General features: G+C 55.9%; 1 protein-coding gene across 3 annotated transcripts in view; it reads left to right on the forward strand.

Moving 5' to 3' along the window:
* Positions 1-11,335, forward strand: part of CYTH4 (cytohesin 4) — a 33,415-nt gene extending 22,080 nt beyond the window's left edge. Inside the window, exons 9-14 of one of the 3 annotated variants that reach the window (XR_008496642.2) lie at positions 5,099-5,210; positions 6,963-7,039; positions 7,443-7,514; positions 8,006-8,160; positions 9,420-10,095; positions 10,214-11,330. Coding sequence is in view for 2 of the 3 variants with exons in the window: in XM_054469436.2 (XP_054325411.1) it covers positions 5,099-5,210; positions 6,963-7,039; positions 7,443-7,514; positions 8,006-8,160; positions 9,420-9,492 (489 nt within the window). In the remaining variant the exon portion in view is untranslated. Of the gene's footprint in view, positions 1-5,098; positions 5,211-6,962; positions 7,040-7,442; positions 7,515-8,005; positions 8,161-9,400 lie in introns of all 3 variants that reach the window. The other 2 variants (XM_054469436.2, XM_054469437.2) reach the window with 2 other exon arrangements.
* Positions 11,336-13,469: the final 2,134 nt, after the last annotated feature.

A 13,469-nucleotide genomic window follows, 5' to 3' on the forward strand; every position in this document is an offset into this window, starting at 1 on the left:
TGCCATCCTGGAAGTCTCCACAGAGGAGGTGACTTCTGAACTGGGCCTTGAAGGTTACATGGGAGTGCTCCCAGAGGAGAAGCTGGGAAAGGACATTTCCGAAAGAAGAAATGGCCAGAACGGAGGCGTGTCCTGGTTGGGAAAGGAGAGGTGTCCAGTGTGGCCGAGGTGTGGTATATATGCACAGTAGTGGGTGACAGGGTGGGGCCAGAGGGTCCAGGGCTTCCAATGACAGCCTCAGGAGTTTGCCTGTTTCGTATGGGCCACAGGGAGCCAGGGGGAATTCATAAGAACAGGAAGGAGAGATTCAGAGCCTGGCTTAGGAAAAATGAATGGACAAGTTCACTTCAAGGACTGGAGATGCCCCAGAGCCCCAAGAGCTTCAATCCCCTCCATGGTCAGAGCCCAGCAGGAGGGGTGGAGGGGGTGCGAACACCACCGTCCCAGCTCAGGACCGAGTATACCTCCTGCCTCCAAGGCTGGGGTGGAGCCTGGATCTGGAATGATTCTGGTGCCCCTCGGTGTTTGAGAAGTGCCTCACCCTTAACCCACCTCTTGCCGGGTCCCAAGAGGAGAAAGTACATCAGAGAGGGGCCACTCTGTAGCATGAGAGCTTGAGAGGTGGTTGGAGCTCAGGTCTACTCCTGTCTTCCCCGTTTGCCTGCTAGGTGACCATAGGCAATGACTCACTGGAGTTGAAGCCACTATCCCCTCTGCCAGGAGAGTGGAGATAATAATACTTGCCACAGGGAGTAACTGTTTTAAATGTCACGGGCAGAGCCTGTGCCAGGTGTATAATACCTGCCTCCTGCATGGCTCCCCAGCTAAAGTAGGGCCTGTGGCTTAAGTCACTATTAAAACTAATTAATAATGAAAAAAGCCCCAGCATTTAGTAAAATGCCTGAAACATTTTAAACAGCATTTGAGCATTGGTGACTCATTTCATTTGGGGTCCTCGTGGTGCTATGCGGGCACATCGTGTCTGGCAGAGAATGAGTTAATTACCTCCCAGCACTGGTCCTGCCGCTCTCCCAGGTGCCACATTATTGCCTCCAGCTCCCAGTGAGCCCTCTTCAGCATCTCCCCCCTTAGCTGTTTTTCCCAATTCGAGCCTTTTGTTAATAACAATGCACCGCATTTGTATGGAACTTGTAAGTTTCTTCTCACCAGGCTTTGGGGTCTATTATCTCAATTTAGCTTCAAAATCTGCCTGGGAGTTCTAGGAAGCCCTTATTATCCTCTTTGGCAACCCAGAGAGGCAGACACAGACTAAAGGAAAGAACAGAGCGCTGGACTCAGAACCGCCTCCAGTCCTGGCTACCCCACTTTCTGGTTGTGTGACTTTAGGAAAGTGACTTGACCTCTCTGAGCCTCAGTTCATAGGATTAGTGCAGAAGTGTAAGGTATTCAGCCAAGTGCCTGGTGTAGTTGGAGTGGCTAATCAATCCTGAAGCTTCCCAGGTCAAAAAGAAACACACAGGCAGCTGCGTGGATTTGGGGATCCTCTTGCCTTCTGTCTGGGCCTCATTTTCCCCAAATGTAAAGCAAGCATTCAGCTTTAAGCACCTTCAGATAGTTGAAGGTCACCATTTTGCAGAAGGATTCTCCAATTTGGGCCCATTAAGTGAGGAGGACATGTAATGCTTTTAAGTGGCCCAGTTTGCAAAATTAAGTCTACATAGATGTGACCCAAAGAGAGGTCACCTCAAGGGTACACAGACCACGAGGTACCCTCAAGGGTACACAGACCACGAGGATGCGCAGCTGGGAAAGGCTGTGGAGAGGTGCACAGTGGTATTCAGGGGACAGGAGGGTTGAACCAACCTTGCTCTGGCCATCCAGATGGTGCAGGGGCAGAGTCCCCAAGAAGCTCAGGGTGAAGGCACAGTGAGTTCAGAATCACAGGGATGGGAGGTCAAATCCCAGCTCTGCCCTTATGTCTGTGTGACTTTGGACATGAGCCTCAGCTTCCTCATCTGCAAAGTGAGCTGATGATGCTGGCTTCATATTGTTTTCTGAGAAGCTGTTACGTGCCTGGCACTTGGTAGGCCCTGAGAAAAGCTAGGAAAGGAACCACCCACCCTGAGGGCTGTGGGAGGGGGAGCTAGGGTGGAGGAGGCACAAGGGATGAGAGGACAAAGAACTCCACTCTCCGGTGTTACAATTGGAGAAACTGAGGCCCAGGCAGAGTAACAGTCTCCCAGTTCCAGGCATCTTCTGCCATAGGCAGCCCTGCACCTCCTGGGTCCTTGCCCAGGCCTCTCGGTCAGAATGGACTGTGGATTGGACACAGTGCTAAGTACTTTACGTTCTTATTAAGTCATCCCATCCCCAGTTTACAGCAGAGGACACTGAGCTCCATGAGAGGTAGCTGGCCAGAGGTCTCATAGTTTATGAGGAATCCTGATTCAAACCCATGACTGACTTCAGAGCCTATCCCTCTGCAGAGGCCAGAAGCCAAGATTTGGGGATGGAGGACTTGGCTGTGCTTTCCAGCTACCAGTTACTTCCTAGCTAGGGGAATCTCAATTCATGTCACTGAAAAGATCACAGATCGATCTGCCTTCAGAGATGCTGGCTTCAGGTTCAGCTAGATCCAGGTGCCCAGTGACATCAGGGCCTGATCCAGTTGCCCCATCTCTCAGCAACCCCCTCCTCTGTGTTAATTTCTCTCTTAAACCAGCTCTGCCCAGGTGCGGCAGAGATGGCCCGGCCTTCCCGTGCCCTCACAGTCCTCGTCCTCAGTGGTTTCAGCTAAAGTCCCAGGATTAATGCTTATTGGCTGGCTTGGGCCTGAACTGAACTCCCCGAACTGCGGCTAGCAGGATGTAATGCTCTAGTCAGCCAGATGTGAGTCATTCACCCCCTCCTGGAGCCTGGGACTGGGGACCTGTGGGTGTCAACCCTGCCAAGTGACCTGGGCAGAACACAGAGGAGCAGAGACTCCCCAGAGGGAAACTGAGGAGGTGGGGGTGGAGGGACACAGAGCCAGCAGGGCCACCGGAAGGAGGCCCTTGCATTTCTGCACATCCACCCAGCCAGGAGAAGACAGCTAGGCCCAGGGGTTTGGCGGCAGTGCGTGCAGGGCGTTTACTTGCAGGAGAGGCTGGTGTTTACAGGGGACAGGAAATGTGGGTGAACTCAGCCGTTTTCTTTGCGGGGGCAGAATGTACAGGCTGATACAGTGACCGCAGAAGCTGCTGGGTCCCCCTGTGGGTTTTGTGGCAGTCAAGACCCCCTGTCTGCCCCCCTGCACAGCTCTTTGGGCTTCCAAATATTTGTCTGTGCTGACAGCTTTGTTGATGGGGCCTTCCTGTTTCAGGCCCTTGTTCAACCAGCCAGTGCCACCTGGGAATTCCCGGGGATGCATGTAGGGGCTTCCCAGAGAGAAACTAGTGCCTGCTCTTCCCCATCCCCATAGCCCCACAGCCAGATTGAGCCCAGCGAAGCCACTCCCAGCCCACCCCTGACTCTGGACCCCTGAGCTCTGAGGTCAGAAAGGACCTTAAAGAGCCAGCAAGCTCCATTTCTAAAACTTTGAGAGAGTCAAATGATCTTGTGAGAATTTTCATTTAAAATCTCGAAGAAAGCATCTGAACAGAAACATCTGAGCAGCAGCATACACAAACACAGCGAAAGGAAATGATTTCATCCTCTGAGATAACACTGCGCTTGCTTTGAATAAGCAGAAATGGACAGTTTAGAATGGTTCTCCAAACACTTGGCAGTCTAGGCACGTTGCTCATAGAACGCAATATCTCATGGCAGGAGATTCAAAGCACACAGGGGTGATCTGGCACCAGCGGCCACACCTTGCCCACAGGGAACTTGCAGACCTGGCTTACTTACCTCCAGTGACAAAGAGCTCATGATCCTACAAGGCTGCTCTCCCACGTCACCAGCTCTTACTGCCAGAAAGGCTTCCGTGGAGAACTGCAGTCTGCTTTCTGGGAACTCCCCAGACCCCACCGCGGCCCATCCAGCATAGGTCTGCTTAGGAGAGGGGCTTTTGAGAGTCACAGCCAGCATCCCACCCTGGGCTGTCCCTCAGCTGGGCCTCTCAACAGGAAGTGGTGTATCGTCCTCCCTGGTGGCCCCTCAACTCAGGGACCTCTCTGCTGCCGCACCTAAGCAGGAGAGGACCCTCCTCCCGTGGCTTTTGCCAAGGTTGCTGTGCCCCAGAGACAGACAGAAAGAGAATACGTGTGTGTGTGTGTCTGTTGTCTGTGTGTGTAAGCATGCATATGTGTGTGTGGGCATCCATGTATGTATGTGCATGTATATTGTCAGTGTGCGTGCATGTATGTGTAAGAGTGCATGTATATGCACGCAAGCGTGCATGTGTGTGAGCGTGCATGTATATAAGTGTGCATGTGTGTACATGTATGTGTGAGCGTGTATGTGTCTGCGAGTGTGCATGTATATGTGTGAGCATGCATGTATCTGTGTGCATATATGTGTGAGTGTGCTTGCATGTGTAAGTATGCATGTATGCGTGAGCATGCATGCGAGTGTGCACATGTGTGTGAGTATGCATGCATGTGTGTGCATGTATGTGTGAGCGTGCATTTATATAAGTGTGCATGTGTGTGAGCATGTGTGAGTGTGCACGTGTGTGTGTGAGTTTGCATGCATGCATGTGCATGTATGTGTGAGCGTGCACACATATAAGTGTGCATGTGTGTAAGCATGCGTGTGTGTGCATGTATGTGTGAGCGTGCATTTATATGTGTGCATGCATGTGTGTGAACGTGCATACATGTGCATGTGTGTGTGTGCACGTATGTGTGTGTAAGCATGTATGTTTGTATATATGTGTGTTTGAGGGGCTGACCCTGCTCGCTCTGCCCTGCAGTAGCACAGAGGGAAGCATGACTGGGGTGGCAGGGTGGCAGGGTGGCAAGACCAGGCCCAGGCTGAATGGAGGGAACCAGGGAGGGGCTCACCAAGAAAAGCCCAGGGACTACGATAAATAGGTGAGGAAAGAGTATGCCTGCAGGTGAGCCACCTGCTCAAGGCCACACAGGCTAGGCCAGGCCTAGGCCTTGGACTCAGGTGGACTCACAGCCAGGTCTTTCTCTCCCTTGTCTTGGGGCAGAACCTCTTCGACAGCATCAAGAGTGAGCCGTTCTCCATCCCTGAGGACGACGGTAATGACCTCACTCACACCTTCTTCAACCCAGACCGGGAGGGCTGGCTGCTCAAGCTGGGTGAGAGACCGACAGACACACGTCGTCGCACACACACTCATGCACACGCGGGCACACATCATCACACACACACTCATGCACGCGCGGGCACACATCACACACACACTCATGCATGCACGGGCACACATCGTTGCACGCACACTCATGGACGCACAGGCACACAGCTGACACGAGGCTCACATGCATCCTGGGGGATGGAGTTGGACAGCCCCAGGTCTCCTGGCCCCCAGTGCAGCCGTCTGCCTGCCCCATCCATCCATCTGTCCTGAGAAGGAAGGGAGCCAGTGGTGGGGGCTGAGCTGTAAGCCGGGCGAGAGGCAGACAGACCCACTGACAAACGCTTCAGCTGCGGTTCTGTTTCTCTCTCCCCAGAGGGATGGGGAGAGAAGTCATAGCAGGAAGTACCATTTGTTCAGAACCTACTGAGCTCAGGCAAGGTGCTGGTCCACCCTACAGTAGAACAGTAAAGTCAGGGATCTGCCTGAGGCCACACAGCCAGCCAGGGGCAGATTTGAGGGGGCAGAGGGTTAGGTGTCCCTAAAGGAGGGGAGGAAGGATGACAGGATGTGGCTTAGGGGGAGGCTCCCTTCAAGCTGACTGGGGGCAGGGAGGGCCTGCACCCTGCAGAGAGCAGCTGGGGTGGGAGCTGCAGTAATAGTGGCTGTAGAGTCCAGCAGGGCAACCCCAGCGCCCGGCCATCTGTCCCTGCCTCCCACACACACTTCCAGAAGCCTCTCCAGCAGGGACAGTCCAGCCGGGGACAGCGCCTCCAGGGCAGGTGAGGACAGATGCCTCATGTTGAAGCAGGGGTCTCAACCTGGCTCACCTCCAGCAACATTGAGCCTCCAGCACCTCCTGTCTACCAAGCCCCGTGCCAGTCCTGCCCAGAACCCCCAGGAGCCCCCGAGCCCTCTGACTCTCCACACCACACCCCAGTCCATCCTCCTCCAGAGCACTCAGCCTCCTGTCCTGCCCCAGCCATGTGCCGTCCGCCCCCCGAGAAGCTCTATGTCATAAATCCCAACTCAGATGGGAGAGGGGGCCTCAGAGTCACACAGCCCTGGGCCCAAACCCCAGCTCCTCCACCCAAGAACTGATGGTCAGGTTCTTCAGCTTCAGTTTCTGTAGCTGTAAGATGGGGAGAATGATCTCTGGGAGGGTTAAATGTGCAGCAAAATGGCCAAGAGTTGGGCTCTGGGACTAGGACATTGGGGTTCGAATCCCAGCTCTGCTGCTGAACCGTGGGCAGGTGATTTTACCTCTCCATGACTGTTTCCTCACCTGTAAAATGGGGTTAACAATGGTCTCCTCTTTATACATGGTTATGAGGATTAATAAGTAATATTTTTTAAAACCTCTAGAGCAGTGCCTGGCAAATGAAGGATGAAATGCTTAGCACAGTGCCAGGCAGGGACCAAGCTAAGAAATGAAGCAATGGATGACGGTAAACAGGAAGAGCAGGGAATGGCCAGTTCTTAGGACCTGGCCATTCCTAGGACCATTCCTAGGACCTGATCATGGAGGCCACCCAAGCGCCAGCTCAAGCAGCTCCAGGGAAGCCTGGGGATGACAGGAGCCACTAAGGTTCTTGTTTGAGAAAGGGATAGATGTTGGGGGGAGGTGTGGTGGACGAGGGTTAAGGCACTCAGCTGGGGGTCCAGGGGAAAGCATCTGAGGCCCTACCCTTCCCTGGAGGAGGTGTCAGTGGCCCAGGAGGAGGACTGACCAGCTTGCTACATTGGTCTTGCGCAGGGGGCCGCGTGAAGACGTGGAAACGGCGCTGGTTCATCCTGACTGACAACTGCCTCTACTACTTCGAGTTCACCACTGTGAGCAGGGGTCCCCTGGGCCTTCCCCTGCCCCCACCTCTCCCCGCACAACCCCCTTCCCAACTCCCACTGAGCAGTCGACTAACACAGCTTTGGATCCTTTGAGATCATTCAGTTCCCCTCCATGCCCATTTTACAGATGGGGAAAACGGGCACACAGAGGAGGGCCGGGCCGAGGGCCGGGCCAAGGTCCTAGGCAGAGCCCAGGCTTAAAGCTGGGCCTCCTAACTTCCAGCCAGAGCTCTTCACATGCTGCTTCTAACTTCTGTCCCCCTATGGCTGGACAGTCTCGGAAGATGAGCACGCTCCTCTTTGAGTTTGGGGAACCCCACACGTTCACACCCTGCCTTGGGCCTCAGGGTTCCGTTTCCTGACCCCAACCTTCCTTCTCCTCTCCCTGTAGGACAAGGAGCCACGGGGAATCATACCTCTTGAGAACCTCTCGGTGCAGAAGGTGGACGACCCCAAGAAGCCAGTAGGTGTTCAGGTTGCGGGGCCCCGAGGCTGGAGCCACTGGGAAATTTCCTAAACAGAATGTGGGGAGAGGGCCTGAGGCTGGGCTCTCCAGGAAGCCAGGCTGTGCCCCTCAACCTTCTCCGTGGCTCAGGGCTGCCTTCTCTCCCTCCTGGGGCCATGGACAGTGGGAAAAGGTCAATGGCGGACCAAGGACGTGGTTGTCCCCTGTTGTCCCACACAGCCGGACTGGCTGGATGGCCCTGAGTAAGCTCCGCTCCGTTCAGAACCTCAGTGAGCCCACATGTCACGTGGGGACTTTAGGGAGGATGGTGGATTCAGGAGCCTGGCACAGAGAGAGTGCTCAGTGTGGGAGCAGCAGCTCCTGCCCCTTCGCCTGTCATAGGGCTGTCACACTGATCAGGGACACTAGCATCTGGGCCTCTCTGAGCCTCCTGGAGGGCCCACCCAGCCTCCCTCTCTTCCCACCCTTGCCTGGCCACCTCCCCACAGTTCTGCCTGGAGCTCTACAACCCTAGCTGCCGAGGCCAGAAAATCAAGGCCTGCAAGACTGATGGCGACGGCAGGGTGGTGGAGGGCAAGCACGAGTCGTACCGGATCTCAGCCACCAGTGCCGAGGAACGTGACCAGTGGATCAAGGCCATCCGGTAAGGGGTGCCCAGGTCTGGGGACGGCTTCCCGTCACCTTCCAGAAGGCCCTGCTTCTTTTGGGTCTTGCTTCCTTATCTGTAAAGGGAGCTAACTCCAGTCTCTCCCTCCTGTTTCTGGCTGGCAAACCCCTTCCACCCGTATTCCATGGGTACTTTCTGTGTGCCTGGCACCAGGCCAGGCCCCAGGACACAGGGAAGGGAGAGACCACCTGTATAGAGTTGGTGGGAAAATAGAGCAAAGAGTTGCACATAAAGCTCTTGCCCCGCCCTTGCCTGGCACGTGGTGAGTGCTCTTGTTGGCATCACTATCCAAAGTGGCCTGGGAAGGACCTGGTGGAGGTGGAGGGAAGGGCTTTCCAGATAAACTTCCAGGCAAAAGGACCCGGACTCGTGTGGGCAACCAGCAGGCGGCCTACCTGCACAGCATCCCGGAGTCCAAATGAGGCTAAGCAGTGTGGGAGCTGAAACTGCTGAGCATGGCAAAGCCACAACCACTGTGGTGAAGAGCTTCGGTTTCTCCTGGGGCACTGGGGAGCCATAGACTGATAAATAGGGAGGGGTGGCTGGGTGAGGAAAGCCAAGTGTAGGGACTGGTTCTGTGGTGCCACCAACAGGAGAGACATGAGGAAGACGCATCTGGTAAAGGGGAAGATGGCAAATCTTCTCAAGGCTTGACTCTGAGCCAGCCCAAGACATTGGCGAGGGTGAGGCCTGGTGGCCAGAGGAAGGCAGAAATGGTTGCTGGGTAGGGGCCGTGTCCTGGGACTTGCAGGGTCTTTTCCCCTGGGCCTTGCAGCGGAGCATCCTGTGAGGCTGCCAGGCAGACCCATTCTCACCTCCATCTTACAGATGAGGAAACTGAGGCCCAGAGATGGGAGGGACCTGCCCAGGCCACAGAACCAGGGACAGAGCAGGGTCCAACAGGCAGGTCTGCCAGCTCCACCCCAAGCTCTTCCCATCACCTTCCAAAGGTCGCCAGTGGGAGCCTGGAAAGGGGCCCAGAGACATTTGGGAGTAGAATTCCCAAGGCTCTCAGCTCCTGATCTGAGGCCTCACCCGCTCTGGGCCTGACCATGGGACACTAGGCTTGGCTAGCAAGTCTGGACTTAGCCTGGCACAGCCCTTGTTGGGGCCATCTGGCCTTTCCCCCGCGGCAGAGCAGGCTGACACCTCCCTGGGAGTCCCATGCCCCTGATACAAGCCCTGGGAGAGCAGACCCCCTTGATGGCCAGTCCAGCCCTGAAATTTCTCTCTAGAGCCAGCATCACCCGTGTCCCCTTCTACGACCTGGTCTCTACTCGGAAGAAGAAGATTGCCAGCAAGCAGTGAGATTCCTGGAGGTGGCACTGGAGGTGGCACTGGGGGCTGGTCACCCTGAGAGTCCCATCGCCTGCAGTGCCTGGAGACCCACCTCCCACCCTAGTGTACTCTTTTGGGCCACAGACATCATTGCTCTTCCCTGTTACCTCGAGCTGACTCTAGAGGGGAAGGCAGAGCTCAGGAGAGTGGGTGGGAGCTGCAGTGGGCTCAGAGTCCAGCAATGAGGCCCGCTGGCCTGGGCGCCCAGCTGCAGGCCCCCGCCCTACGTGCACTACAGGAAGGGGTGAGGAGAGCAGTCAGAGGAAAACCAGCCCCAGAATGCCGCATCTTCTCTTCTCTCTGGACTTCGGTGTCCTCGGCTCTGAAGGTGCTCTCTGCACTCAGATGCTGTCAGCCCTCAACGTAGGAGGGGCCCTGGGGTCCCTAAGTGCTTCTTCTCCCTGGCAAGGCTGTTCCTTTTCAGGGATATCTCTGCCAGTCCCTCCCCTGTCCTCAGGTTGGGCTTGGCCCTCTCTGCCTGACAGAGCTCAGTACACACACAGCTCAGACCCACAGACAGGACCCCGGGACAGAACCCCGGGAGCACTGCCCTAGGAGCCTGGACCCCACGAGGTCAGTCTCAGCTCCGCCTCTGACTCGCTGTGTGCCCTCTGCCAAGTCATGCCCATTCTCTAGTTCTTGCAAAACTGCAGGGTTTGGACTAGAAACGTCTTGTCTTGGCCCCTGCTAGCCCTGTGCTCCAGCTTCCAGCTGGAGATGGCAGCCCTTGTTTATGGAGCCCAGACAGACTCCGGATTCAACGTTGCTGGGGAGAGAAGAGCAGTATAGACCCCACCTTCCAGGATGTCCATTTCGGTGAGAGGAGCAGGTGGGACCCTCAAGAAAATGATGGAGAACATCCCAGACAGATGGGACTCAAGCAGGATGGGTGCTATATCCAAGAAGCCAAGAAGAGTTTCGTGCACTGTGGTTACCAGGAGGGCTGCCTGGAGGCAGTGGCTGAGCCAGAAAGTAACACAGAGCTCATGCTTGGAGAGGCAGAGTCTTGGCCATGGCTTTCCTGTGAGACCACTGACGAGCAGTCCCATGGTGATAAAGGGCAGCCCGGCGGGTCCCAGCATCTCGAGACCCTCTGCAGCAGTATCATCAGAGTAGAGCTGACTTCCAATACCCAGGCAGCCAGCTCTGTCTCCAGGGAGGCCTGGCCTGGAGGAGGGGTCCACTAACAGGAAACACTTCTCACCCCCTCACACAGGCCCAGGGGAGCCCCTGGAGGGAAATTCCTTGGCAGGGGAACAGGAAATGTGGTCGCCTCTGCCCCACTGCCAGCCTGAGTGGGCAAGGAAGCAGGTGGATTCCCCAGAAGGAACCGCAGCTCGCAAGGCGCCTCTCCTTGTCCCCACCCACCCCCACATTTGCACACCTTCCACAGGGTCAGGATGGAGTAGCTGCCTTGTGAGGTGATGAGACTCCTGTCTCTGGAGGTCTGCAAGCACCTGGAGGTGATTTGCACCAGACAAGGTCTGGGTTGGGCGTCTGCAGGAGGAGACCTTGTGGGACATTTGAGGACATCCACAGATTCTTGTCAGCCTACGAACTAAGCCCTGCCTCTGTCACCTCATTGGTCCATGAAGGAGCAGCCAGGGGTGGTGGAAGGAGCACTGGGCTAGGGGTCAGGGGTCAGAGATTCTGTCCTGCTCCTGGGATACACTGGCTACTCCCTTAGTCTACTCCCTTCCCCTCTCTGGTCCTCAGCTTCCTCCATCATGGAGGGGATGGGATCATGGATTTTCTGGGCATAAATGGCTGTTCTGGGAGTCACTCCAAAGAGAGAATAAAACTCTTGATCCAACTCGTGAGTGGGCTCTGTCCTCTCTGTGACTGCAGCTGCCACCTTGACCCCACCAGGCCCTCCACCTCCGTCCCTGTCCCAGTGGAGGGCAGGAGGGCCAGGCAGGGAATTTGGTCACTCAGAGGGCCCTAGGACCCCATCCCCGGGACATTGGCACAGGAGCCATCCCCAGGGGCTGGACAGCCAATGGGGCTTCCACAGAGCAGGGGCAGGCAAGCTGGTTCTGACAAGCCCAGGGAAAGGCAAAAGACTTTCCAGCAGGCAATGCTGTCTAAAGACAGAAAGAGCCGCTGCCGGTCAGGCATGGTGGCTCACGCCTGTAATCCCAACACTCTGGGAGGCCGACGTGGGAGAATCACTTGAGGTCAGGAGTTCGAGACCAGCCTGGCCAACATGGTGAAATCCCGTCTCTACTAAAAATACAAAAATTAGCTGGGCGTGGTGGTGGGTGTCTGTAGTCCCAGCTACTCAGGAGGCTGAGGCAGGAGAATTGCTTGAACCTGGGAGGCGGAGGTGTCATTGAGCCCAGATGGCGCCACTGCACTCCAGCCTGGGTAACAGAGCAAGACTCCAACTCAAAAGAAAAAAAGAGCCGGGCGTGGTGGCTCACGCCTGTAATCCCAGCACTTTGGGAGGCTGAGGCGGGCGGATCACCTGAAGTCAGGAGTTCAAGACTAGGCTGGCCAACCTGGTGAGACCCCGTCTAAAAATACAAAAAATTAGCCAGGCGTCGTGGTGCATGCCTGTAATCCCAGCTACTTGGGAGACTGAGGCAGGAAAATTGCTTGAATCTGGGAGGCAGAGGTTGCAGTGAGCCGAGATCATGCCACTGCACTCTATCTAGCCTGGTAAATAGAGTGAGACTCTGTCTCAAAAAAAAAAAAAAAAAAAAGAAAGAAAGAAAGAAAGGAAGGGGGGGGAGGGAGAGAGAGACAGACAGACAGACAGAAAAAAAGAAAGAAAGAGAGAGAGAGAGAAAGAGCCTGCTGCCACGGGAGGTGAGTAGTACGTTCCCCGTTGCTGGAGGAGTGCAAGCACTGCTGCTCCAAGGATCACTTGGTGGGTAATGGAGGAGCTTGAATTCAATAACCTTCATTTATTTGTACATCCCACAAATGTTTATGGAGCACCTACGGTGTGCCAGGCACTATCCCAGACACTGCTACAACAAGGCAGAATCCCTGCCTGCACGGGGCTCACATCCCTGCAGTCCTGAACACATGCTGTTCCAGAGGAGGCAGAGCAGGCAGTGGAGGGCTGGGCTGGGCTGGGCAGAGGGCAATCCGGGGAGGCTTCTCTGAGGAGGGTGCTCGAGTATTGGCAGCCAGGCTGGGGACAGGACACGCACCTGATAATGCAGTGAGCTCACTTCATGTCTGCCCCACACTGAACTGTGAGCTCCTTGTGGGCCAGACCGTGCACCTACTCAGTGCCCAGCACACAGCAGGTGCACAATAACTGCTAGTTCACCTGAAGTTAACTGATAAAAGGCCCTCTGGGTCTCAGCATCAGCAGGTGCAAATGTCCAGAGGCCTCGAGAGCTATGAGAACGCTGGTGCCTCCAGGAGATGCAGGGGTACCTGGAGAGGCCGCACCACAAGCCAGGAGCATGGAGAGCTGGGCTCTGACTCACTGGCCCCCTGAGTCTCTCCAGCGCATGTCTCTGCTCCCCTACCTGCCATTCTGCCACTCCTCACTCTGGTCAGCAGGGGGCTCCCACCACACGTGGATAAGAGGTTTCGATGCTGCAGCCAGAATGGCCGGACCGGCTGGACAGGGCTGGATAGGGCTGGATAGGGCTGGACAGGGCTGGACAGGGCTGGACAGGGCTGACCGGCTGTCCCTTGCAGGGACGGGGTCTCTGTCCAGAGTAGAGCCCTGGCCTGGACATCCTAAAGGGGGAGGCATCTGGTCTACCAGGGCCCGAGGGCTCGAGCAGCCCAGTAGACACCCATGGACACAAACAAGCATGGGCCTCCCCGCCACTCATGCTGGGCAGTCACCCCTGCTGGGGCTGGCATTGGGCCTGGTGCTGGGAGACTTGTGCACTCTTGCTTTCTGGCTGTGGGGCCCCAGACGAGTTGCTTACCCTCTCTGGTTGGGATTTTCCTCCCTGAGAGGTTGGGCCAGGTGA

The sequence above is a fragment of the Pongo pygmaeus genome, chromosome 23 (assembly GCF_028885625.2).
Source record: "Pongo pygmaeus isolate AG05252 chromosome 23, NHGRI_mPonPyg2-v2.0_pri, whole genome shotgun sequence".
Taxonomy (NCBI): domain Eukaryota; kingdom Metazoa; phylum Chordata; class Mammalia; order Primates; family Hominidae; genus Pongo; species Pongo pygmaeus.